Genomic DNA, 26,562 nt, shown 5'->3' with positions numbered 1-26,562 from the left:
TTGTTCTGGGATTGATTTGCACTTTTCGCACCAAAGTACGTTCATCTCTAGGAGACAGAACGCGTCTCCTTCCGGAGCGGTATGACGGCTGTGTGGTCCCATGGTGTTTATACTTGCGTACTATTGTTTGTAGAGATGAACGTGGTACCTACAGGCATTTGGACATTGCGTCCAAGGATGAACCAGACTTGTGGAGGTTTATAAAAAAAAATCTGAGGTTTTAACTGATTTATTTAGATTTTCCCATGATGTCACGCAAAGAGGCACTGAGTTTGAAGGTAGGCCTTGAAATACATCTACAGGTACACCTCCAATTGACTCAAATTATGTCAATTGGCCTATCAGAAGCTTCTAAAGCCATAACATCATTTTCTGGAATTTTCCAAGCGTTTTAAAGGCACAGTCAACTTAGTGTATGTAAACTTCTGACCCACTGGAATTGTGATACAGTGAATTATAAGTGAAATGGTCTGTCTGTAAACTATGGTTGGAAAAATGACTTGTGTCATGCACAAAGTAGATGTCCTAACCGATTTGCCAAAACTATTGTTTATTAACAAGAAATATGTGGAGTGGTTTATCAACGAGTTTTAATGACTCCAACCTAAGTGTATGTAACCTTCCGACTTCAACTGAATGTCTAAACTTTTGACCGGTACTCTATATTTTATAGATTGCTACATTGGATCACTGCACCTACTTTGCTGTCAGTTTGATCCCCAAGTTGAACTTTGAGAATCTCTGGTGTTTTGGTATGTCCGGTCACTGTAGCCAAGAATTCCACCAGGGCTGTTTTACCACATCCAATGGGCCCTTCCAAAAGAACAGCCTTCTGGGATGCCACGGCCATGGCCAGTCTCCGCAGGTTGCGGCAGGTTGAGTCCACTAGCACCAGATGTTTAAGGTTACCCTAAAGTTAGTAAGAGAACAAATATAATGCCACCTATCAAATCAACACCACTGATGTAGTTTGAACCATATATTCCATAGTCTTTCACAAAGGACCAATCTCTAAATCTAAGCAGGAAGTTGTTAGCCTGGCTGCCAGTCTGTTTCTGCTCTCCTGCCAACTCCTAATGGAATTGTCATGCCAAATAGCTTGCCAATAACAATAGAGTAGGCAAAAGCACAAACAAATCTGGGACCAGGATAGGAAGTCTTACCTGCTCTGTCTGTTTTGGGGCGATCCTAGGTAACACCACCCCACAGACAGCCACCACGGTCTGGGACAGGTCCTCTGACACCACCTGGCCCCGGGTGAACTTGTTCACCTTCTCCTGGTGCCACATCACAGTGCCCTGGTTAGCCAGCACCAGGGCCTTCTCTACCTCCAACTGCTGAGTCTCCTCCAGTGACCTGTGTTTATAAGCAGATAAAAGCAAAGGTTATAAACTGAACATTGTATTCATATCTGCAATCTGTGAAGACATGCAAGTCTACATTTGAGTTCACAATGTGTGCATTATAATAACATGCAAAAAACCTTTATTCATCCATCTCAATCAACGTCCACCAATCGTCAACAGTGTTCAAAATCAGTCCAATAGAAATGTACATACTTTATCTTCATGTGCAGAATCTCGTCACTCGACAGCACCTTTCTCAAGAAGATGGATTTCTGATTATCAGTCATGTGAGACACCAGAGCCAGACACTGGGCAGTGTAACTAAACGGGAAAGAATCCAGAAGATCACTAAGCTTGACTTCACATGAATACAGACAGTTGTAAAAGCATCAAGCAAAGCATCCAGCCTGTTTCTGTAGCGTGAGGCAGTTTGATGTATAAGTACACTCCTGGACAGGACGCTCGTCTGTCGTAGGGCCTGAGAGAGAATAGATACTGAGGGAATGGTAGACAAGGTAAATACATACCCTCGAACCATGACGTCGCTGGTGAGTAGCTGAGACACGCAGGCACTCCAGTCCCAGAGGACTCGGAACTTGGTACAGTCACTCTGGAGGAAGCGGAGAGTAGCGCCCATCAAGTCCCGCAGTTTCATCCTCCTGGGGCCGTACTGGACAGACGAGGACTCTTCACTGGTGAAGAAGAGCCTCTGGAACACTGGAGGGGCATCGTTGAAGTACCTCGCAGCAAACCTAATAATGAGGAAAGTGCAACAGAGGTTGTTAGAAGTAGTGGTTGATGTGGGTCAGTGCTGATCGGTAGTACAGATTATTTTCTACTGCTTGAAAACTGGCCTTTCTCATAGAATACTAATAATAATCCTTGAAAATACAAACCCTGATACAGTAAAATATAAAGTGAGTATTGGCAGCTTTTTCATGCCACTTCAAGCCCTTAGAAGAGAATGGAAAAAATAGCTAGTGTTTATGAAGTGTTTTTCCATCATCTCTAATGATCAGTGATCATGCAGGGTTCACTACTTACGCCTGTGCATCAGGACTGACACCGAGGAGTTTGCTAAGCGCCACACACAGGCGCTCGTGGAGATCATGGTTGATCCTGCCATCTGTTTTGATCCTCTCTGCGTTCCTCTCCAGCAGGTCAAGAATCAGGGGCCGGAGGTGGCGGGCGAGCAGCAGCGTATAGTCCTTCTCCAACAGAAGCTGAGCCAAACAAGCCAGAATGCAGTGTCTGTCCTGCTGGCTCCATATCTACAGACAGAAAGACATATCAGGGGTAAGTCAAGACTGACATTTGAATTCATTAGGACATGCCAGGCAACTATAGGCATGGGTGGGCTATGTCTACACGCTCCAATCTCAAGGGACATCCATCAATGTCATGCAAATAGCGTCCTGAGCAAAGACAATTGTAATTAGGTCACATTTGCATTTATTAAGATGGGGTGTAGGCGTAGTGCAATTGTTTGGATTGTAAATAGACAAATGGATATTTAAGAGGGTGGAATATGCACGTGCACATATAGGGTGCATCACTTATCAATAGGTCAAAACAGACATATTACACACTATTGTGTTTATAACACGTCAAGGAGAAATGTATCTTACCTGTTTTGCTAAATACTTGCTGAGTTCGTTGTGACTTTTGTCAATATGTCTGGATATGGTACCCAGTGATGACAGGCTCAATTCTAAATTTTCCATCGTACCATTTGTCTTTTAGGCAAGAGAGATCCACAGCGAAATTTGTGATAATCGATTAAGACTGTAATATGTTGTTATATTCTTCGTTGACCAAATTGTGAGGTGCATCACTTGCTTGTCTGTCTAGATTGTATCACAACACAGTAAGCACGTTCCCGTCACTGTTAAAATCCAGTCCACATGTGAGTAAATCAGAAACACTTCCGGGTCGAATGTCCAAATTATGTCGCTTACATGACGCGATTGGAAGCGACAGTCATACGTTAGCTGATGCTTTTGAAGTCAAATATAACCTATGACACGTTTTTTTTTTTTTTTTTCATACAGCACAATATTTACGGAGTGAAACGCCTCGGGTCCCGAACTAGTTTAGACCAGACAGCTTGCTAGATAAATTGCAAACGTTTTGAAGTCAGAAGCTGTGGTTTCCTTAGATAAGAAAGTGTTTTATCTGAAATAATCTAGCTAATTTGGCTTCGTATGATTTTGGCCTAAATCACAGGCTGCTTCATTTGATGTGATAATTATTACTTTGAATGTCTGAAAGTCCCGGAAGAGCCACTGGCATCTGTTTTACAGACCGCGGGAAAATGTCGTTATTTCCTGCTCGCTGAAAAAGGTTGTCGTTGGGTTGGCGCGACAGTGATTGTAAACAGATGATAATAATAAAATTCTAAACAACATTCTTCGAATATATTTTCATATGGTGAGTGGATTAATTTATTTTTTAATTCACATTCCAATATATTTTCAGACTCAATGTTCCTCCATGTCTTGAGATTGGAGATTGTAGCTAGCTAGTTAGGTTTGTAGGTTTCAGACGAACGTTAGCTAGCTAAATAAACTAACTGGCTTGTTTCTGTTACCTAGCTAAAATGTGCTGATGCCTGGGGCTGTTTTCCATTATATCCCATGGTGCATGTACAAGGAGTCGACATAGCTAATTTAGCTTGCGCAATGAACTAGCTAGCCACACACACACACAAACATACTAGCTAATTATGCATGGTGTCTTCCAGGTACATCTCTGAGCCATTGCTTGAACATCGGGAGAATGGAGGGGGATTTGATGGACGAAGTGTATGGTGATCTCAGCCAAGACAACTGTAGTGAGTACAATGCTATACATATATACATTACCAGTCAAAAGTTAAATTTTTACTATTTTCTACATCGTAGAGTGAAGACATCAAAACTATTAAATAACACATGTAATCAGGTAGTAATCAAAAAAGTGTTTAAAAAATCAAAATATATTTTAGATCCTACAAAGTAGCCACCCTTTGCCTTGATGACAGCTTTGCACACTTGGCATTCTCTCAAACAGCTTTACCTGGAATGCTTTTCCAACATTCTTGAAGGAGTTCCCACATATGCTGAGCACTTGTTGGCTGCTTTTCCTTCACTCTGCGGTCCAACTCATCCCAAACCATCTGTTGGGTTAAGGTCAGGTGATTGTGGAGGGCAGGTCATCTGATGCAGCACTCCATCAGCACTCCATCACTCTCCCTGGTCAAATAGCCCTTACACAGCCTGGAGGTGTGTTTTGGATCATTGTCCTGTTGAAAACAAATGATAGTCCCACTAAGCGCAAACCAGATGGGATGGCGTATCGCTGCAGAATGCTGTGGGAGCCATACTGGTTAAGTGTGCCTTGAATTCTAAATAAATCTGTGACTGTGTCACCAGCAAAGGACATTCACACCTCCTCCTTCATGCTTCACGGTGGGAGCCACACATGCAGAGATCATCCGTTCACCTGCTCTTAGTCTCACAAAGACAGGCCAAGAAACATTGCTTGCTTGGGCCAAGAAACGTTTCAAAGAGAAACAACAGTCCATTATTACTTTAAGAGATGAAGGTCAAATAGGGCTATCTTCTGTATACCACCCCTACCGTGTCTCAACACAACTGATTGGCTCAAACACATTAAGAAGGAAAGAAATACCACAAATCAACTTTTTACACCTGTTAATTGAAATGCATTCCAGCTGACTACCTCATGAAGCTGGTCGAGAGAATGCCAAGAGTGTGCCAAACCTGTCATCAAGGCAAAGGGTGGCTACTTTGAAGAATATAAAATATACACTTTTTTGGTTACTGCATGATTCCATGTGTTATTTCATAGTTTTGATGTCTTCACTATTATTCTACAATGTATAAAATAGTAACAATAAAGAAAAAACGTTGAATGAGTAGGTGTGTCCAAACTTTTTTCTGGTACTGTATATTTCCCTTTAACACTGGCCATAGATGGGACACATGCTTTTCACACCACTTTGATAGGAGGTGATTTTCGTAGCAGGTTAGGAGAGCATTTTTGCTAACCCTAACTCTTTTCCTAACCTTAACCTCAGTCTCCTACCCTTCTATGTTAATTATCCTAATCTGCCACGTAAATTATCTTAACCTGCTACGAAAAAGTCACTTCGGTATCAAAGTGGTGTGAAGAGTGTTTGCCGTCCATAGATAGTGGGTCCTGAAAGACATGCAACAACTTTCCTAAAATAGTTTCTGCCATGAATCATTTGGTATTCTTCTTGTACTGCTGTCCTGTCACAAAGCACTGTTATTTCTCGCGAATGGCACTGCAATAGTCCTGATTTATGCACTCAAAGAAATATACACACCTGTGTTATGTTGATCCCTTATTACACTGACATACTGTATCCAATAATAGAAGGCATTTCTACAGTAATGTCATTCCATGTGATGCAATTACAGCTGTGTATCTTTGCAAAACTTCTACCTCACAGATACGGTGGCAGCTTTCGATGATGATTCTGTAGATATTTATTCTGGTTTGGAAAGTCCAAGTCCGAGGATTTATCCAAATGCAGGTAAATATCACTCAAACATACACATTGGTTCTTCACAAGATGGTCTGAGTCAGATATATATTTTTAGAAGTAGAAAAGATATCCATGTTCTATGAGAATATAACTGATAATATGGCCTGCTTCATAATTGTGTAATCTTATTACAGAAAGAAACTGCACACTCCTCACACCACAGAATCTGAGCTCTATGGATTTATATGAAGAAATCATAACAGAGGAACAACAGAATAAAGACTCTTCCTACAATGAGGTTTGTACTGTAATCCTTATCCAATTCATGTGTGCATTTTCTTTTTCTCTTTGCTTTGTCTAAAATGGAATGCTGTTCATCACTGCTAGACAGATCCTGTTAGAACTGAATAACTAACCATCAGTACCTATGTCTCATTACAGTTGAGGACAAGATACAATGCTGCACAAAGCCAAATTGAAGAGTTACTTAGGCGGTTGCAGCAGATTGAAACAAAGGTTTGTAATAGAAAGTGTCAATCATGTATTAGTAGTACGCCTTGAAATACAAGGAGCATAAAAGTACTTAATCTATTTTTGTAAAAAATATTTAGGATAAATCAATTAACATTTTCTTGAATTTGAACATTAGATTAAAAAATTAAAAAAAAACATGTATTTCCTTCTGAAAATCCTTTGTTATTCTCTGTGGGTGATAGTGCTGAGCGATTAACCAAAATGTTAGTAGTTTTAAGGTTTATAAACAACTAATTGACCAGACCATGGTTCAATTATTTGAATTCCATTTCGTTGTTTTTTTGTTTGTTTGTGAGCTCAATGCTCACATTGTTTTTCTAGAGATAAAACGGATCAAGACCGAACTGTGTGATGTTGTAGTTTCCAACAGGCCATTATTCTACGTAGTTTAGCGCAGAAAATGTCAGTATTAACTACAATGACCATAATCCATTGAGTGCCTTCTTGTCCAGTCTCTGTGTTTCTTTTCCACCTGCTACATTAGGTTAGTGTGGGGCAGACACTGAGCGAGAGAGAGAAGAGACAGAAGAATGCAGGATAGAGAGCATTTGCTCTCTACCTGAAATTCTGTTATCTAAGTCAGAGGTGTCAAACTAATTTTGCCCCGGGGGCCGCATTCGGTCTTCAACGAGATCCGGAGGGCCACACTGAAAATGTTATTTCCTTGCCTCAAATTTGGCAAAAAATAGTCCCTTTATCCATCTTTATTTGAATTTTCGAAGCTCCCTGACTGTCTAGTGATGAATAGATGAAAATGATAGACTTCTGTATGAATAGAAGTCTATCATTTTTATACCGTTTCGATTCAGGTTTAGTCATTTTAAAGTATATTGAGTTTTTCTTTTAATCAAACCACCCTCAGGCAGGATTGGACCCCCTCAACCCCCCCCCCCCCCCACCCCCCCAGCTGTATGTTTGACACCCCTGATCTAAGTGATTGATAGTTGGTATTCAGGAGTCATAAAAGTATGCCTTATTTACTTTGAAGAACTACTAAAATAGGGATTTTGTCAGACAGCATAGGCAGCAGCTCTATAGAGATGGTGACTTGGAATTAAATAATAAAGTCATCAACTAAAACAAATGTAATATACACAACTGAAATATTTTATCAAAGTAATGTGAATAAATTATGGTTAATAAGCAGTAATGGGCAGTCACTACCATCATTGGACTTTTATTAATTGTTTTATTCTGTGTTACAGCATTCAACCCACAATGCATGAAAAAAATTATGGAAATTGAAAACCGTGATTAAATTTTTTAATAATCGAACCAAAACCTAACCGACCTCAAAAAGCACTAATTGTTCAGCACTAGTGGGTGATGGAAAGGCTACATTGACAAATGATTGCATTGGTTATCTCTGTTTCTTATTTACATTTTGGTGATTTTAGCAGATGCTCTTATCCAGAGCGACTTGCAGTTAGTATAACCACTTACTGTATGTGGTTGAGATGTTGTTGTCATTTTGAAGAATACAACGTTGAACACTGAGAACAGCCGCCTGAAGAAGAACATCTCTGCGCTCATCAAAACAGCTAAAATGGAGGTTGTGCGGAAGGACGAGGAGATAAATAGGTTGAGCCAAAGGTAAGTGTCTTGACCCTTCATATTTCATATACACCTGCGAAGTGGTAATTCGTAGTTGGCAGGGTACATCAAATAAACAGTTATTTAGGGGTCTAATCATGTTTTCTATGTATCCATTAGATGGGGTCAATTGGATCATTTCTGTGGTCTCTGTGAATCTAGGCATGTGAGTAATTTATGTTGAAAGTTTTAGTTTCAGGCCAGAGAGAGGTCCTGCTGCTCACCATCAATCTCAGATGAACTGCTTGAAAAATCAAGTTCCAACCAGACTGAATCGTACGGGGCCTTATCAACCAAGCCAACAAGAAGTTCCAACGAGACTGAATCCTACGGGGCCTTATCAACCAAGCCAACCAGAAGTTCCAACCAGACTGAATCATACGTGTCCACCTCCACCAACTCAACTACCAGGATCTAAGGGTTGTGTTGTAAAGGATCTTCATCAGCTGCTCTGTCAAGACAGAGATGTGGTCCTCCCCCAACCCCCATCTGACGCAAGAGTTTTCAGACCACCTCTTCCTGTCACCTCTAGAGGCGATTCAGAAGCTCCAGTGAAAGGCACATATTCTTCTGTTAGTAGTTCCAGTAAGGACTCCGTGAATAGACACCATACACGTGAACTAGGCCTGTCAGACGAGCCGAAACAAACCAAGCACAGAGAAGGCAGAGTTGAAAATCCCAGGCTGTCTGAGTCAAAGGAGCAGCGACATAAAAACAGTCCAGATGTAAATAAGGAATCTCATTCAGATGAGAGGAACCGGTCACACAGAGCACAAAAAGATATGGGAAAATATGATTCTAAGTCAAACCGAAGCAGATACCCTCATCCCTCAGATGTTGAGGTACACAGGAGATCAGATAAGTCTAAAAGCCCACACTCAGACATTTTGCATTGCACTGCTTCCTCTTACCGTACGTCTAAAGGATTGTCTAAAGACAGTGCAGACATTCTATCAACAGGGTCTAGTCGGCATGATAAGGTGCTTAGCTTTGATAAGGATGACGATAAGCGTAGAAGTATTAAAGACATTTCCTCTAAAAACAGAAGGCATGCCTATTCAAATCAAGCCAGTCTCACTAAACGATCCAGTGAATATTTTAATCGCAAGGGAGGGACAAGTCCTCCAAGGGACCATCGAAGGAAAAAAGAGAGAAATAGAGAGGATGAGATTAGAAAAGAAAAAAACAAGTCAGGAGAAAGAAAAAGCAGTTGTACAGAGAGAGGAAAGGAGCGTGAGGAAAAAAGAACAAAGGAACGTAACCGATGCAGTGCGGACGTCAGTAAGGACAAGAACATGTTCAACGGTAAAGTCAGGGAGCCAAAGACACATGGGGAATCGGAAGTGCTTCTGCCTGAGGCCAAAGTGGCTGAGAAAAGCTCTATAGAGGAAAAAGGTCCCAACAGAAAGTTAAGTTTCATGGAAACTCTGAACCTCACCCTGTCACCAGTTAAAACACCAAGACAGTCTGCTGAAGTCAAGGAACAGGAGGAGGGCACACCACCTGATGAGGTTCCTGAAGACCAGTCAGCAGAAGACGGTGGACAACCTGATCTTGGAGAATTGTTTTTATTAGACAAAATCAACAGTAGTGTAGTAGACACCCATGAGGTCTTTGAGAACCCAGTTATACAGCCCTCTTCAGAAATCTCAACGCCTCCAGAACCTGAAAGTATGGAGAGGAGACATACAGAGAGAGAATCTTGTCCGGATGCTGAAAAGCCTCTGTCTGAAGCCACAGTAGCCAAAGAGCGACATAAGTGCCAGTTAGAAGTAGAAGACAGTACTGTCCAAGATGGCTCCGAAGGAAGGCCTGAGCTGCCCGTGGCCATAGAGGGTCAGAGGACTAAACCCACCACACCAGAACCTCTCATGAAGGATTGTGTTTCAGCTCCAGACTGTGACATTGTTTTGAAAACTCCACTGAAGAGCAGAATTGAAAAATGTGCCTCAGAAAGCAAAACTGGCACATCTAAGGATTTGACTGCTGCTGCTGTCTCTGCGACTACTACTACTGTCACTGAGAATTGTGGAAACAATTCAAATACCGACACTGGCCTATCTGCTAATGGACTTCCCCCTGAACATTCAACTGGAGATTCACTGGTTATTATTACTGACAAGTCCAACAGTGAAACTCCCAGTGCTTTGGTCTGTAAAAGCCAAGCTGTTGAAACTGTGACACAAGATCCACCTACTGCTGTCTGTGTGGGACATCCTGCTTTTGAAGGTAGTCCAGGAAAACAATCAGAATCTCTGCAATTATCACCCCTTGTCCAACCTGAGGGCCTTCAACAACTTCCTGCTTCCATTATTTCTAATTCTAGTCTGGAGAAAGATGTGACAGAGGGGCAAGATGTTTCCAAGGATGCTGTGTCCAGTACGATTAGCATGGAGGTAGATATCTGCATCATGTCTGAGGTCATTACGGATGTCACGGAGATACCTGTGGAGTGTGAGAAGGAGAGAACTCTTGTGGAACAAAGTTCCCCGTTGAGCAGTATTGGGGTGTCTAAGGTGAGCAGCACCACAGGAGAGGTTGCACCATCTGAACAGCACAACAGTGGTTTGGCAGGGACACCGAAGAAGTACCTCAATTCTGAGCCAAGCTACACAGAGAATGAAGAGGAGAATGTTGAGCCCTCTAGCTCCATTCCGATGGCCCATGATGAGGACTCGATGATGCTCACACTGAGTAATCTAAAAGTCATTCCACATGCCATAAGCCCACTCACAAGCCCAGTCCGCCTGAAGACGAATAGCCAGCAGCTGCCATGTCACAGCAAACCTGCTTACGTCAAGAGTCTTTGCAAAGGTAAGCATCACTTGGTTTGGTTTAGTTGAACAATTTCTGTTCTAGACTAAATGTTAAGAAGATGCAAAAGTATGTCGTTGTTAGCAATGTTCCCTCAAAGCTGCACAGCTCCCCCGGGACTGCAGAGCAGAAGAAATATCAGCCCGTGCAGAGAAGCACGAGATTGAACTTCCCTCAACTTTTATTGAGTTTTCCCCGTTAGGTAACACTATCAATGTTTCTTTTTACTGTGGGAATTGTGACCTAATCAGCGCAGTATTAGCCACTTTCAATGCAACATACCGAAACAGAAACTATGCAAGACTTAGTATGCAAAACTAACTATGCAAGAGATTTTGTTTTAGGCAGAGCACATCGGAGTAGGATTCTATTGCACGACTCAGGCCCATACTCTAGTCTACACAGACCGCTGCTCCATAACCAATCAGAGCTCCAGTAGGCCTATATGCAAATAAACCATTGCCATATATGGTGTTGTGCGATTCACTTTGAACTGGACTATTTTACAGCATGAGCGGGCGCAATTATTGTGCGCTTATTTTGAGATCCATGCGACAGCTGCATGTGGCCACGTGTGCCCATTTGTTCATATTCTTTGCTATACAGTGAGTTATTAGTGCATTTTTAGCTAATTTGTAGTCAGAAATGTGGGAGTGATTTCTTCCTAAAAGAGCCTCCTCCACATCTCCTGATGTACTGGCCTGTCTCCTGGTAGCGCCTCCATGCTCTGGACACTACGCTGACAGACACAGCAAACCTTCTTGCCACAGCTCGCATTGATGTGCCATCCTGGATGAGCTGCACTACCTGAGCCACTTGTGTGGGTTGTAGACTCCGTCTCATGCTACCACTAGAGTGAGAGCACCGACAGCATTCAAAAGTGACCAAAACATCAGCCAGGAAGCATAGGAACTGAGATGTGGTCTGTGATCACCACCTGCAGAATCACTCCTTTTTTGGGGGTGTCTTGCTAATTGCCTATAATTTCCACCTTTTGTCTATTCCATTTGCACAACAGCATGTGAAATTTATTGTCAATCAGTGTTGCTTCCTAAGTGGACAGTTTGATTTCACAGAAGTGTGATTGACTTGGAGTTACATTGTGGTGTTTAAGTGTTCCCTTTATTTTTTTGAGCAGTGTATATATCATTACTTTAAGACTTTAAGTAATTTTCTTATAATTTTTGGGGGATTGATTTAAGTTAATTAAAACACACAAACTACAGTTATGCATATTATGGGTTCACCATGTTGCCTTTACCAAGATTACAAACAATTAGAGACCTTTATACTCCACGATGTTTGGAGTGGACAGGTAGTTGTTGATGCAGGGAGAGAAGAACAAGATCAGGGTTGAGTGATATCAGAGAGATAACGCCTACAAGTGGTGGACAAAAATGCAAACAAATGAGGGACAAGAAGATGACTACTCATGCACTTTTAGGTGGGGGTATTGTCATATTGTTGTCATTCATTCATCCAGGTAATTCTGTTTGTTGGTCCACCACCTGGACCTTATTTAATACACAGTAGATGGACATTTCAAATGTCTTCAGATAGGCTTTAGGAAGACAAGTCCAACTAATTAACAAGAATAGCAGTACAGCAAATGTGAATCGGCTTTCAGATAATTAATTGAATTGTGTGTGTTGTGGTCTTCGTTGCGAGGCTTCTTAACAGAGGGCTGGTGTCCGTGCAGGGTTGTGTTTTAACCAAGCAATAACACACCTGATTTAACATCATGATTTGAAGTCTATGATTAGTTAAATCAGATGTGTACTGGTTGGCAAGAGCAAAAGCCTAAGTCCACATTTGATCTATGTGGATACGATTGAACTTCACAACTTCACATGAGAGATTAATCTTTCATTTTATATCCACTTATAACAATTAGGGCAGTACATGTTAAACATGTCTAAACTTAGATTTGAGTGGGTTTAAGAGGTATACACATGCTAATCAACTGCTTTAACTCGATGAAACTGACTGTACTGTGTAGGCATGGTATGCTTTTAATTAGCTAATCAATGTATTGTATTTGACCAGAGTTTCCCAGTGCTACTGGAGATTCCAATTCAAAGAAGTTGGAAGTGAATCAGGAGAACAACAATCCTGGCTGCTCCGTCACACGTGCTGCACAACGAGATGTGGATGAGACATCTGTCCATCCTTCCAGCCTTGAGGAACTGGAAGAAGGTGAAATTGTTAGTGAAAGTGAAGAGGAAGAAACTCCAGTCATGCCAAGTTCTCCAGCCATGACGGTTAAGCCCACAAGAACTAATAAAAATCAACCAACTCTCAAGTCACCCCCTAGACTTTCAAAGAAGCCGGCCAAAGAAAATAGTTTCGTTTCACAACAGAATTTTAAACTCAGAAGTAAAACCTTGACTTCACCATTTGGAAGCACCACATCAAACAAAACCCGCTACAAAACTGTTCAACCTCCGTTACCCAAAGCTGCCTTGTCTACCGTGGAGGAGGTTATGGCCATGCTTGCAAAGATTCGCTATGAGTGCAGAAAAAAGTACATGAAGCTTCATTCAACATTCCCTAAGAAAACCTTCTGCGGTGTTATGGACATGTCCTTTTTTCCCTCTTTTACAGACTTTGTTGATAGTGTAAGCTTTACTAAACTATGCAGCCAAGAAGATTACCTCAAAGTTAAACTGAAGAACATCATCATTTCTGTTTTGAGTAAGTTATCAAATAATGGCATTGTCAACCGCATCTTTGACCAAGAACCACTTAATATGAAGTTGAAACTGTGGGAATTCGTGGATGTGCAGTTAGACTTCTTATTCAAGGAGATTCAGACTGCACTGAGAAGTGTTTGCAAATCCTCAAACGGAAGTCAGTCGGCAGGAGCAGAAAAAAGAGACAGGAGTCTCTCTGGAAATGGGGTACCCAAGCTGCCAGTGAAGTCCCCCAAGCTGCCAGTGAAGTCCCCCAAGCTGCCAGTGAAGTCCCCCAAGCCATCTGTGGCTGCTGAACTTAAAATGCAGCAGGGAGTGACCATAACCAGATCTTCTGCACCAAAAAGACTGCAAAAGGAATTCACTGAGTGTGTTGAAACCAGCATGAAAAGAACCAGGTCTCGGACTGTCCCCCCTTGCAAAACAGGTCTTGGGAGAGGCAAAAATATTAAAATGTCCTTCGAAGAGGATATGGAATCGGTGCCTCAAACCTCAGATCCTCCTGTTATCCAACCTCCTTTGCAACACGTGGTAGAGATCTTACCATCAAACAGCTCTTCATCTGCTGAGAAAACAGCAACCTATGTTCGCCGGCTGTCTCAAAATGGCTCACTCCATGACAAGCCTGACTTTGAAATCCTCACAGAACAGCAAGCCTCCAGCCTAACGTTCAACCTGGTAACGGACTCTCAGATGGGAGAGATCTTCAAGTGTCTCTTACAAGGGTCTGATCTGCTAGAAACGAGTGTCTCAGCTGGGGACAATCATGGCTGGTCCCTTGGTACTCCTCTGAAAGAAAGAGAGCGTTTCCTAGGCGTTGGTACCCCAAGTAAAGTTGGTACTCCCTCTAAACTCATTGCCACATGGTCAGCTATTTCACCTATCAAGTTTTCCTCTCCAAATTCAAAAGTACAAATTCCATTAAATCCATCTTTGTTGGATGAGAGTTGCATGTTAGAGGTGCCCTCCGGCCTACCAGAAAGCAGAATGACACCACAGTCCAGTGTGTTCTCGCATAGATCATATTCCATCTTGGCAGAAGATCTGTCTGAGTCTCTCACAATTCCCTCACCTCTCAAGTCTGACAATCACCTCAGCTTTTTGCACCCAGCCAGCGGGGAGCCCATGTCTGCTCCAGACAGTGTCATCAGTGCACACTTCAGTGAGGATGCTCTTATGGATGGGGAAGACGCTACAGAGCAGGACATTCACCTTGCCCTGGACACGGACAACTCCAGCGGTGCATCAAGCGGTGGTGGCAGGACCAGGGAGGCTCCTGTTAACCCCTTGTTTCACTTCAAGCCTCACTTGCCCATGCAGGCAGTAGTGATGGAGAAGTCAAATGATCATTTCATTGTGAGGATACGGCATGCAAACACAAACTCCACCAACTCTGGGGTCAACTCCACCAACTCTGGGGTCAACTCCACCAACTCTGGGGTCAACTCCACCAACTCTGGGGTCAACTCCACCAACTCTGGGGTCAACTCCACCAACTCTGGGGTCAACTCCACCAACTCTGGGGTCAACTCCACCAACTCGGGGGTCAACCACTCAAGCCCAGGCAGTGTCAACTCTACCTACCAAGGAAATAACTCCTCAAGCCCAGGCAGTGCCAACTCTACCTACCAAGGAAATAACTCCTCAAGCCCAGGCAGTGTCAACTCTACCTACCAAGGAAATAACTCCTCAAGCCCAGGCAGTGTCAACTCCACAAGCTTAGGAATTAATTCATCAAGCCTAGTAGTGAATTCTTTAAGCCCAGACATCAACTCCACCAACCCAGTGGTCAACTCCACCAACCTAGGAATCAACTCAAGCCAAGGAGTAAACTCTTCAAGCCCAGGCAGTGTCAACTCTACCTACCCAGGAAATAATGCCACCAACCCAGAAAATAACTGTGCCTACCCATGTGTCAACTTCACAAGCCCAGAAGTAATTTCTACCAACCCAGGCATCAGCCCCACAAGTGCAGACATCAATCCTGGGGGTGCTGAGAGCCCTCAAACACCACCAGGAGAAGAAAAACATGGAAAAGACGAAGATCAGCCCCCAGAAAAAACTCCTTCAAAATCCCCTTTTTCAGAGGCGAGTCCTCCTTTCTATCTTTCCAGCCTTTCCACAATCACCGAAACAACATCTGCGCTATCTTCGCCATGCCTCACCATCATAGAAGACACACCAGAGAGAGACCACAGCAAGGGTAAGACCGGGAAAAAGCGCACAAAGCACCATGTGGAAACTAAAGCAAAGCGGGTTAAAAAGGAGGTGATCCCAGAGAGGAGCATGCATAAAAAGAAGTCCTCAAAAAGTCCCAAAGGAAAGGGGACTGGAAGCTCCAAGAGAGAGAGAAGTGAAGTCATTACTCCACCCCAATCTACCCCTTCACCCAACAGCCTGTCTGCCAAGAATATCATCGTAAAAAAGGGTGAAGTGATGGTGACGTGGACAAGGTGAGTTGGTCTTTAAATGCATGCCTTTTTGTTATGTGCCATTTGTATGTTAGCTGTTGGAGAGTCTCTGTGTCATGATTGCCACTAAAAGAATAGTTTTTCTTGAAGGGATGAAGATCGAGATATTCTCCTCACACTGAAGATGAAAGGTTCCTCTCCAGATACTTTCTCTGCCCTTTCAGAGAAATTGAACAAGACACCCGCTCAGGTATGTCTTTACTAATTTACTTTAGATAGTAATGGCATTCTATGTTTTTGATATAGTATACTAGTAGTTAATGCTGAGCATTGATGTCAATTCTGGGTAACCCTTTACAAATGGAACCCTTTTGTAAAGGGGTTATAATCACGCTATTAACAATTATTGAATAATTTGTAAATGCATTATAAGCAGTTAATAAACAGTATCACATTGGTCAAAATAGTGCAATAACTAACTGGTCAGTGTTTGCCAATTAGTGAACAAATATTTACCTCCAGCTATTAACCATTTATAAATGCGCTTACAAATACTTATAAGATTAAACCTTATGCATCATCATGCAACGTTATTTTCAATAGTTGCATAGTTGAACAATAGTTATTTCCTCACTTTTGAGTGTGATGCATTGGTGCTCTGTCTCAGGAACAGAAGAGGTTGGTTTTCATGAATTGTCTTGACCCACCTTTGAAACCCAGATGCCCATGTCAAATTTACATCCAGGACATTATTCAATCATAATTTCTAACATATTGCCATTTAACAGATGATATCAACACACTTACCACTTCTCTGTGATAGTCCAAGTATGTTGAACGCTCTGGTGTGAAATGGTAACCGTAATACCTTTGGTTTGTGGAACATTGGAGGAGGTATCCTCACAATGTTGAGTGTTTTGGCCTTCATACCCACCATTCATTGACTGAACATGTTTAACAAAGTGTTGAATCTTCTCGTGTATGTAGTGATGAGTACCCAATACTGCCTGTAAGTATGGCTAAGTTCTGAGTGAACTCTCAAATCACCTATAAATGATTAAGGCCTAATACATTTATTTAAGTTGACTGATTTCCTTATATGAACTGTAACTCAGCAAAATCTTTGAAATTGTTGCATGTTATATTCTTGTTCAGTATAGTAAGAACAAAATGTAATTTAATGGAAGGAGACATGAGGAAAACAATTATTATTGCAGTGACTCAAGACGGTGGTAGCCTATCGTTGGTATAGTGAGTAGCCTAGCTAATTCGGATTAAAAGGTGATATCTTTTTTTCTCCCCTTTTTAACACTACAAGTCAGAATAGAAATTGATAACAGTTAACTATTTAAAATACAACCTAGGGTCTCATGGTCCCCTTCTGTGTCTTCATCTGTTCATTTGTGTTGGAGAGGAGGAATTTTGACATTTTAGTACTCTAGCTACACAACTCTATCATTATCATGATTTATACCATTTAGGCTTAGCTAGTTATGTTATCCACTGCTAGCTGAAAATAATAATAGAGGCCATGCAATTCAATACTCAGCTTTAAAACAAAAGCAATTTAGGTCAAAATAATTCATATTAACAAAGGAACTAGAGGGACTAACAGTACAGATGGCAATAAAATCTGTACCATAGAAGAAAACCAAAAGAAATTGAGGAACTTATTCAAGAAGATCATGTGTAATATATTATACAAATAAAGAGAACTGTATGGCATATGGGGGAAAATGCCCCAAATAATTTTGTGATTATCTACATAGAAATGTACTGAAACTTGCTACAAATTACGGAGTCACCCATGATTCACCAAACAATATTTTGAAAGAGGAAGAAAAGTAGCTTAACCATATATTTTCATTTGTCTCCTCCATCTCCACTAACCGAAGTTAATTGTAAGGATTTTTTCCCCTATTAATAATGTAAAATTAACAGCTGTACAGAAATACTCATGTGAAGGCCAAATTACAGAGGAGGAACTTCTTGATGCAATTAAAGCCTTTAAGTCTGGGAAAACTCCAGGGCTGGATGACATACCAGTTGAGTTATACCATACCTTTTTTGATGGACTCAGATGACCGTTATTAGAATGTTTTAACCATTCCTATAAAAATAGTAGATTATCAGATACTCAACAGGTTCTTATTTCATTATTACTGAATCAGGACCCAAGTGGTAAATATAAAGATCCAGTCCATTAAACAAATTGGAGGCCTCTTACACACAAATTCTAACAAAATGTATAGCACATAGAACTAAAAAGCTATTGTCGAATATTTTTCATCCTAATCAGACAGTTTTTTTTTACATGGACGATACATTGGAGATAATATAAGACAAGTACTGGAAAAAATAGAACACAATGAAAAATATGGGAGACCAGGCCTGGAATTCAAAGCTGACTTTGAAAAGGCTTTTGAAAAAGTACGGTTGGCATTTATATATAAATGCCTGGAATATTTACATTTTGGAGAGTCTCTTCTACAATGGGTTAAAGGTATGTGTGTGTGTGTGTGTGAAGGGAGTAGTACACAGCGTTGTACGAGATCTTCAGTTTCTTGGCAATTTCTCGCATGGAATGGCCTTCATTTCTCAGAACAAGAATAGATTGATGAGTTTCAGAAGAAATGTCTTTGTTTCTGGCCATTTTGAGCCTGTAATCGAACTCACACATGCTGATGCTCCAGATGCTCAACAAGTCTAAAGAAGGACAGTTTTTGTTATTGCTTCTTTAATCAGAACAACAGTTTTCAGCTGTGCTAATATAATTGCAAAAGGGATTTCTAATGATCAATTAGCCTTTTATAATTATAAACTTGGACTAGCTAACACAACGTGCCATTGGAACACAGGAGTGATGGTTGCTGATAATGGGCCTATGTAAATATTCCATAAACAATCTGCCGTTTCCAGCTACAATAGTCATTTACAACATTAACAATGTCTACACTGTTTTTTTGATCAATTTTATGTTATTTTAATGGGAAAAATAATTTGCTTTTCTTTCAAAAACAAAGACCCCAAACTTTTGAACGGTTGTGTATGGATGGATGGATGGTAACCCTAGGTGTAAAATAGTAAATAATGTCTACTTCTCAGAAAGTATTAAACTGTCAATAGGATTAAATAAAGGTTGTCCACTATCGCCATATCTATTTATTATGGCCATCGAAATGTTAGCTATTAAAGTCAGATCCAACAAGAATATCAAGGGTCTAAAAACAAAGGTGTCATTGTACCCTGATGATTCATGTTTTCGTTTAAATCCACAAGTTGGATCTCTCCACAGCCTCATAGAGGATCTAGATACTTTTTCTAACCTCTCTGGATTATAAATGTACTATATTACATATTGGATTACGAAAGAATACAACTTTTACATTACCGGGTAGTTTACCAATAAAATGGTCTGACGGTGAAGTGTACAAAAGCTGAAGAACATGGGCACATCCAGGTACTTTCCACAGGTGCTGGAGTTGTAGGCAAACTCATGGAAAATAGAAAGCAAAATGCCGCACACTGTTGCTCCTGCTTCCAGATGATATTTATTCACGTTTCATCAGGCTTCCATATCCCAGGTGGGGGTGGAAGGTCATATATATGTAACTTCCTGAAACAGGTGGTAAAAAAAATGTATAACATAGTATGAAAATATGTGGGCGTACTCAGTATTCAATGATCTCACTCCCATACCTTTTAATTTAAAGTTAGCAAAAATAGATATGATCTTGCTACTGTGGAAATGAAAATACCTGTCTATTTGTGTTTACCTATTTGCTTATGGCCTTGCCTACACCTAGCAATTTGTTGTTTTTTACTATCTGAGCAAAAAATATTCAATTTTATTTGGAAAGGCAAGCCAGACAAAATTTAAACAGACCTAGTTATGTAATGAATACGGACTCGGAGGGCAGAAATGATTAAATATTAAAGCATTAGACCTCTCACTAAAGGCTTCAAATGTTATACTTAAATCCAAACTGGTTCTCTAGCAGATTAGTAAGAATGCCTCACCACATGTTCAAGAATGGCCTTTTTCCCTTTATTCAGATTACAACCTCGCACTTCGGTTATTTGAAAATGACATCTCCAGAATATTGCTATTTTTATGTCTGTTTAATTACTGCAAAAATGGAAGAAGTAGGTGGAAGGGGGAGAACGTAAGGAACTTGTCTGTCGGCCCTACATTAACGACCACAATTGGTTAAAGAAAATTGTGATGAATATAAAGTATACCAGTTTCATGAAAGGACCAAGAAATTGACAGCTGTGCCATATAGATTGCAAAGTATTTGGGAAGAGATTTTCGATGTACTGATTCGATGAACTAATACACAAAACGACACTGGATTCAGAACTTTGTTTTTCTATTTAAATTATTATACAAAATTCTTACAACCAATATAATGTTATATGGGGGATACAACCATCCCAGCTCTGCAGATTTTGTTGCAAAGAGACACTCATTAAATCATTTTGTTTTGGTACTGTCCATATGTAGCTTCAAATCAAATTTTATTGGTCACATACACATGGTTAGCAGATGTTAATGCGAGTGAAGCGAAATGCTTGTGCTTCTAGTTCCGACAGTGCAGTAATATCTAACAAGTAATCTAACAATTTCCCAACAACTACCTTATACACACATCTAAAGGGGTGAATGAGAATATGTACATATAAATATATGGATGAGTGATGGTCGAGCGGCATAGGCAAGGTGTAATAGATGGTATAAAATACAGTTGAAATCAGAAGTTTACATAAACTTAGGTTGGAGTCATGAACTCGTTTTTTAACTACTAAATTTCACGTTAACAAACTATAGTTTGGTCAAGTCGGTTAGGACATCTACTTTGTGCACGACACAAGTAATTTTTCAAACAATTGTATAAAGACAGATTATTTCACTTATAATTCACTGTATCAAAATTCCAGTGGGTCAGAAGTTTCCATACACTAAGTTAAATGTGCCTTTAAAACGGCTTGTAAAATTCCAAAAATGATGTCATGGTTCTAGTAGCTTCTCATAGGCTAATTGACATAATTTGAGTCAATTGGAGGTGTACCTGTGGATGTATTTCAAGGCCTACCTTCAAACTCAGTGCCACTTTGCTTGACATCATGGAAAAATCAAAAGCAATCACTCAAGACCTCAGAAAAATAATTGTAGATCTCCACCTCCAAGTCTGGTTCATCCTTGGGGACAATTTCCAAATGCCTGAAGGTACCACGTTCATCTCTACAAACAATAGTACACAAGTATAAACACCATGGGACCACGCAGCCGTCATACCGCCCAGGAAGGAGACGCGTTCTGTTTCCTAGAGATGAACGTACTCTGGTGCGAAAAGTGCAAATCAATCCCAGAACAACAGCAAAGGACCTAGTGAAGATGCTGGAGGAAACAGGTACAAAAGTATCTATTATCCACAGTAAAACAAGTCCTATATCAACATAACCTGAAAGGCAGCTCAGCAAGGAAGAAGCCACTGCTCCAAAACCGCCATAACTACGACTACGGTTTGCAACTGCACATGGGGACAAAGATTGTACTTTTTGGAGAAATGTCCTTTGGTCTGATGAAACAAAAATAGAACTGTTTGGCCATTATGACCATCGTTATGTTTGAAGGAAAAAGGGGGAGGCTTGCAAGCCGAAGAACACCATCCCAACCGTGAAGCACGGGGATGGCAGCATCATGTTGTGGGGGTGCTTTGCTGCAGAAGGGACTGGTGCACTTCACAAAATAGATGGCATCATGAGGAACGGGAATTATGTGGATATATTGAAGCAACATCTCAAGACATCAGTCAGGAAGTTAAAGCTTGGTCGCAAATGGGTCTTCCAAATGGACAATGACCCCAAGCATACTTCCAAAGTTGTGGCAAAATTGCTTAAGGACAGCAAAGTCAAGGAATTGGAGTGGCCATCACAAAGCCCTGACCTCAATCCTATGGAACATTTGTGGGCAGAACTGAAAAAGGTGTTTGTGAGCAAGGTGGCCTACAAACCTTACACCAGCTCTGTCAGGAGGAATGGCCCAACATTCACCCAACTTATTGTGGGAAGCTTGTGGAAGGCTACCCAAAACGTTTGACCCTAGTTAAATAATTTAAAGGCAATGCTACCAAATACTAATTGAGTGTATGTAAACTTCCGACCCACTGAGAGTGTGATAAAAGAAATAAAAGCTGAAATAAATAATTCTCTCCACTATTATTCTGACATTTCACATTCTTAAAATAAAGTGGTGATCCTAACTGACCTAAGACAGGGAATTTTTACTTGTATTAAATGTCAGGAATTGTGAAAAACTGAGTTTAAATGTGGCTAAGGTGTATGTAAACTTCCGACTTCAACTGTACATATGATATGAATAATGGAAGATATGTAAACATTTAAGTGGCATTGTTTAAAGTGACTAGTGATCTATTTATTATAGTGGCCGGTGATTGGGTCTCAATGTAGACAGCAGCCTCTCTGATTTAGTGATTGCTGTTTAGTAGTCTGATGGCCTTGAGAGAGAAGCTGTTTTTCAGTCTCTAAGGTCCCAGCTTTGATGCACCTGTACTAACCTCGCCGTCTGATCTTGATGATCTTGTTGGCCTTCCTGTGACATTGAGTGCTGTAGGTGTCATGGAGGGCAGGTAGTTTGCCCCCGGTGATGTGTTGTGCAGACCGTACCACCTTCTGGAGAGCCTTGCGGTTGATGGCGGTGCAGTTGCGGTACCAGGCTGTAATACAGCCCGACAGTATACTCTCGATTGTGCATCTGTAAAAGTTTGTCAGGGTTTTGGGTGACAAGCCCAATTTCTTCAGCCCCCTGAGGTTGAAGAGACGCTGTTGCGCCATCTTCACCACACTGTCTGTGTGGGTGGACCATTTCAGTTTTGTCTGTGATGTGTACGCCAAGGAATTTAAAGCTTTCCACCTTCTCCACTGCTGTCCCTTCGATGTGGATAGGGGGGTGCTCCCTCTTCTGTTTCCTGAAGTCCTCGATCATTTCCTTTGTTTTGTTGATGTTGAGTGAGGTTGTTTTCCTGACACCACACTCCGAGTGTCCTCCCATCCTCCCTGTAGGCTGTCTCGTCGTTGTTGGTAATCATGCCCACTACTGTTGGGTCGTTTGCAAACTTGAAGATTGAGTTTGAGGCGTGATGGGGGCGCTGTATTATCCTCAATGCGGGCAAAGAAGGTGTTTAGTTTGTCTGGAAGCGTGACGTCGTTGTCCGTGACGTGGCTGTTTTTGATTTAGTCTGTGATTTCCTGTAGACTATGCCACATTCGTCTCGTGTCTGAGCCGTTGAATTCCGACTCCACTTTGTCCCTGTACTGGCATTTCTCTTGTTTGATTGCCTTGCGGAGGGAATAACTACACTGTTAATATTCATCCATATTCCCAGACCTCTTTCCAAGGTTAAATGCGGTGGTTTGCGCTTTCAGTTTTGCGCGAATGCCGTCATCAATCCACAGTTTCTGGTTAGGATAGGTTTTAATAGTCAGTGGGTACAACATCTCAAATGCACTTCTTTGTAAACTCACTCAATGAGTCAGCGGATAGATCGATGTTGTTATCTGAGGCTGACCGGAACATATCCCAGTCCGCGTGGTCAAAACAATCTTGAAGCGTGGATTCCGATTGGTCAGACCAGCGTTGAATGGTTCTAGTCACTGGTACATCCTGTTTGAGTTTCTGCCTATAGGAGCAAGATAGCGTCGTGGTCGGATTTGCCGGAGGGTGGGAGGGGGAGGGCTTTGTATGCATTGAGGAAGTTAAAGTATCAGTGATCGAGTGTATTACACCCGCGCGTAGTGCAATCAATATGCTTATAGAATTTAGGTATCCTTGTTCTCAAATTTGCTTTGTTAAAATCCACAGCTACAATAAATGCAGCCTCAGGATATATGGTTTCCAGTTTACATAGAGTCCAGTGAAGTTCCAGGAAAGGCCGTCTTGGTGTCTGAGGGGGAATGTACACAGCTGTGACGATAACTGATGAGCATTCTCTTTGGGAGGTAATATGTAAGGAATTCTAGGTCGGGTGAGTAGAAGGACTTGAGTTCCTGTATGTTTTTATGATTACACCATGGGCCATTAATCATGAAGCATACACTCCTGCCCTTCCTCCTCCCAGAGAGGAGTTTATCTCTGTTGGCACGATGCATGGAGAAGCCCGGTGGCTGAACCAATTTCGACAACATATCCTGAGAGAGCCATGTTTCTGTGAAACAGAGAATGTTACAATCTCTGTCTCTCTGGAAGGCAACCCTTGCTCGAATTTCATCTACCTTGTTGTCAAGAGACTGGAGATTGGCGAGTAGTATACTCGGCAGCGGTGAGCGACGTGCACGTCTACGGAGCCTGACCAGGAGACTGCCCCTTCTGCGTTGCCATTGTTTTGGGTCGGCTTCTGGGATTAGATCCATTATCCTGGGTGGTGGTGCAAACACAGGATCCGCTTCGAGAAAGTCGTATTCCTCGTAATGTTGGTAAGTTGACGTCGCTCTTATATCCAATAGTTCTTCCCGGCTGTATGTAATAAGACTTAAGATTTCCTGGGGTAACAATGTAAGAAATAATACATAACAAAATACTGCATAGTTTCCTAGGGACTCGGAAGCGATCATCTCTGTCGGCGCCATCTTGTTTTTGGTTGTGGTTTCAGGAACCGCTGAAGAATTGCAACTTCTACCTGGAATTAACTCTGCAAATAGCACTGCTGGGTGATTTTAAAAAGTCATAGTCAATTAATTTAATAATACTTTAGTATGTAGAATCTATGAGAATAGAAAGGTTCAGAACTTTTGTGAAACAGCACAATTAAAAAATATATGGAAACTAGAAATTAAAACTGGATGGTGTTCATTGATCGATGGAAGGGGTTCAGTGGAGCTGAAGGATGGGACTAAAAACAAACAAAATATAACTATTGTAAAATAAACTGTGTTTGTGAAATGTATATATAAGCTGGAAGTAGAAGCCTATGTGTTTTCCATTAGTTTACTCCAGTTAAGGGTGGGGTGGTAGCGTTAGGGGAAAATAATAAAGGAACATCTATTAAAAAAATATGTAATAATAATGTTTACCAAAAACATATATGGGGGATTGGAAATGATGCACACTATTATATTGATGGAAGCCACAATCTATCTGTAATTTTAAAGCTGATCTACCCCCTGATTTGTATATATATATTTTTTTTATTATAATAATAGCTAGCTAGTGTTTAATATTACTTGCTAACACTAATATCTAACTACCAGATTAAAGGGGTTATCAAAAATTTTGCTAATACACTAGCTAATAGTAAATTAGTCTTAAGTGCAATATGCAGAAATCACAACGCCATTTCCTAGTTGCTCAAATTTTAATAGTTTGCCTAATATCAGTTTGTGACAAAACATGCAGTGTATGTATAGTGTAGAGAATCATTGTACCATCTAAACCGCTGTGAAATATATTTTCAGCTGTTTTGAAGTTGGTGTACAAAACCGAAAGTAAAAGACGCGAAAATGAAATTTTAAGAACAGGAAGCATAAAATGACCTCACATAAAACAGCTCTACTGCCTCTTAGACCTGCTTTCAATGGTGGATTGGAACTTTTCGGGAGTATTTTTGGCTAACCATCCTTTTCATATTCCGAATGCGCGTACTTGGTGTGGCAGCAGAGGATGTTTGGGACAATGAGCAGAGTGAGTTTGTAACACGGACCAGCCTGGGTCGCCCAAATCTCCCAAAAAATTCAGAGTCACGTGTGCTGACAAAGGATGCAAGCTAGCTAATTTACCATCTACCTAGCTAGAGACAACTCGCTAACTACCGTGTTAATCCAATAACGCTAGCTAAACTAATTCCAGGGAAATTCTGCCCTGTTGATGTTAGCTAGGTAGCAGCTAGTTTGCCTGCTATAGCGAAGCTAACTTTCCAGCAAGCGTGACTTACTTAGCTAGCTAACTATATTATGCCAAATATCTTGTGCTAAATCGTCTTGCATAAAGTTTTACCTAATGCTAACTAGCTAACATTTCCTAGTTAGCTAGCACGATAGCTAGCTACTTTGCTAGCTGAGCAGCTGAACTTCTGTATCCAAAAGTGAAACAAATTGCATAGAGAATTTATCCTCTGTGTCGTCATTTTTATCTTGTGAACAGTTTTATTTCGCGCAATCTTTTCCGTCTGGGCACACGTCTCATAGCCACATCTATCCTGATTCTTCACGACGCACTGTAACGTCAGTATCAACACATTCTGGGCATGTTCCAGATTGTCTTTATTTCAAGTGTGCTTCACAGACGGGCAGATCTCACAAAATCGGGCAGTTCTCCGAAACCAGCGAACCAATAATATGGCTTGAGATGTTCAGACGAGGCCTTCATTCCTGGAATAGATAAGTGTACCAATGCATCATCATGGTTTCAAATGTGGGGCAAGACACATCATGGGAGTTGACCATTGGTGTGAAAACCAAACATTTCTGTTCCTGGGACAGAACAACAATGTATCACACCAAAAAGTGAGAAAATAACTATTGTTTAACTGTGCATCCATTTGAGAATAAGGTTGCATGATGATGCATAAGGGTTCAATATTTTTCTGCGTTTGTAAGTGCATTTATAAATGGTTAATACCTCTAGGTAAATTGTCTCA

General features: G+C 41.1%; 2 protein-coding genes across 6 annotated transcripts in view; one reads left to right on the top strand and one right to left on the bottom strand.

The window, feature by feature from the left end:
• The window catches only part of LOC129817571 (midasin-like), a 61,561-nt gene extending 58,291 nt beyond the window's left edge, over positions 1-3,270 (bottom strand). For all 3 annotated transcript variants that reach the window (XM_055872959.1, XM_055872960.1, XM_055872961.1), the window contains exons 1-6: positions 2,975-3,270; positions 2,391-2,617; positions 1,874-2,098; positions 1,560-1,667; positions 1,164-1,356; positions 701-910 (exon numbers count right to left, since the gene is read on the bottom strand). In XM_055872959.1, coding sequence (XP_055728934.1) covers positions 701-910; positions 1,164-1,356; positions 1,560-1,667; positions 1,874-2,098; positions 2,391-2,617; positions 2,975-3,070 — 1,059 coding nt within the window. In that variant the 5' untranslated portion in view covers positions 3,071-3,270. The remainder of the gene's footprint in view (positions 1-700; positions 911-1,163; positions 1,357-1,559; positions 1,668-1,873; positions 2,099-2,390; positions 2,618-2,974) is intronic.
• An 86-nt stretch (positions 3,271-3,356) lies between these two features.
• Positions 3,357-26,562, top strand: part of LOC129817572 (gap junction Cx32.7 protein-like) — a 29,102-nt gene continuing 5,896 nt past the window's right edge. For 2 of the 3 annotated variants that reach the window (XM_055872962.1, XM_055872963.1), the window contains exons 1-9: positions 3,357-3,776; positions 4,090-4,179; positions 5,827-5,910; positions 6,057-6,160; positions 6,304-6,378; positions 7,874-7,989; positions 8,183-10,803; positions 12,850-15,949; positions 16,058-16,157. In XM_055872962.1, the coding sequence (XP_055728937.1) occupies positions 4,125-4,179; positions 5,827-5,910; positions 6,057-6,160; positions 6,304-6,378; positions 7,874-7,989; positions 8,183-10,803; positions 12,850-15,949; positions 16,058-16,157 (6,255 nt within the window). In that variant the 5' untranslated portion in view covers positions 3,357-3,776; positions 4,090-4,124. The other variant, XM_055872964.1, reaches the window with a different exon arrangement.

The sequence above is a fragment of the Salvelinus fontinalis genome, chromosome 20 (assembly GCF_029448725.1).
Source record: "Salvelinus fontinalis isolate EN_2023a chromosome 20, ASM2944872v1, whole genome shotgun sequence".
Lineage (NCBI taxonomy): Eukaryota > Metazoa > Chordata > Actinopteri > Salmoniformes > Salmonidae > Salvelinus > Salvelinus fontinalis.
Note: the sequence above shows the minus strand (reverse complement) of the source record. Positions and strands in the feature narration are given on the sequence as shown.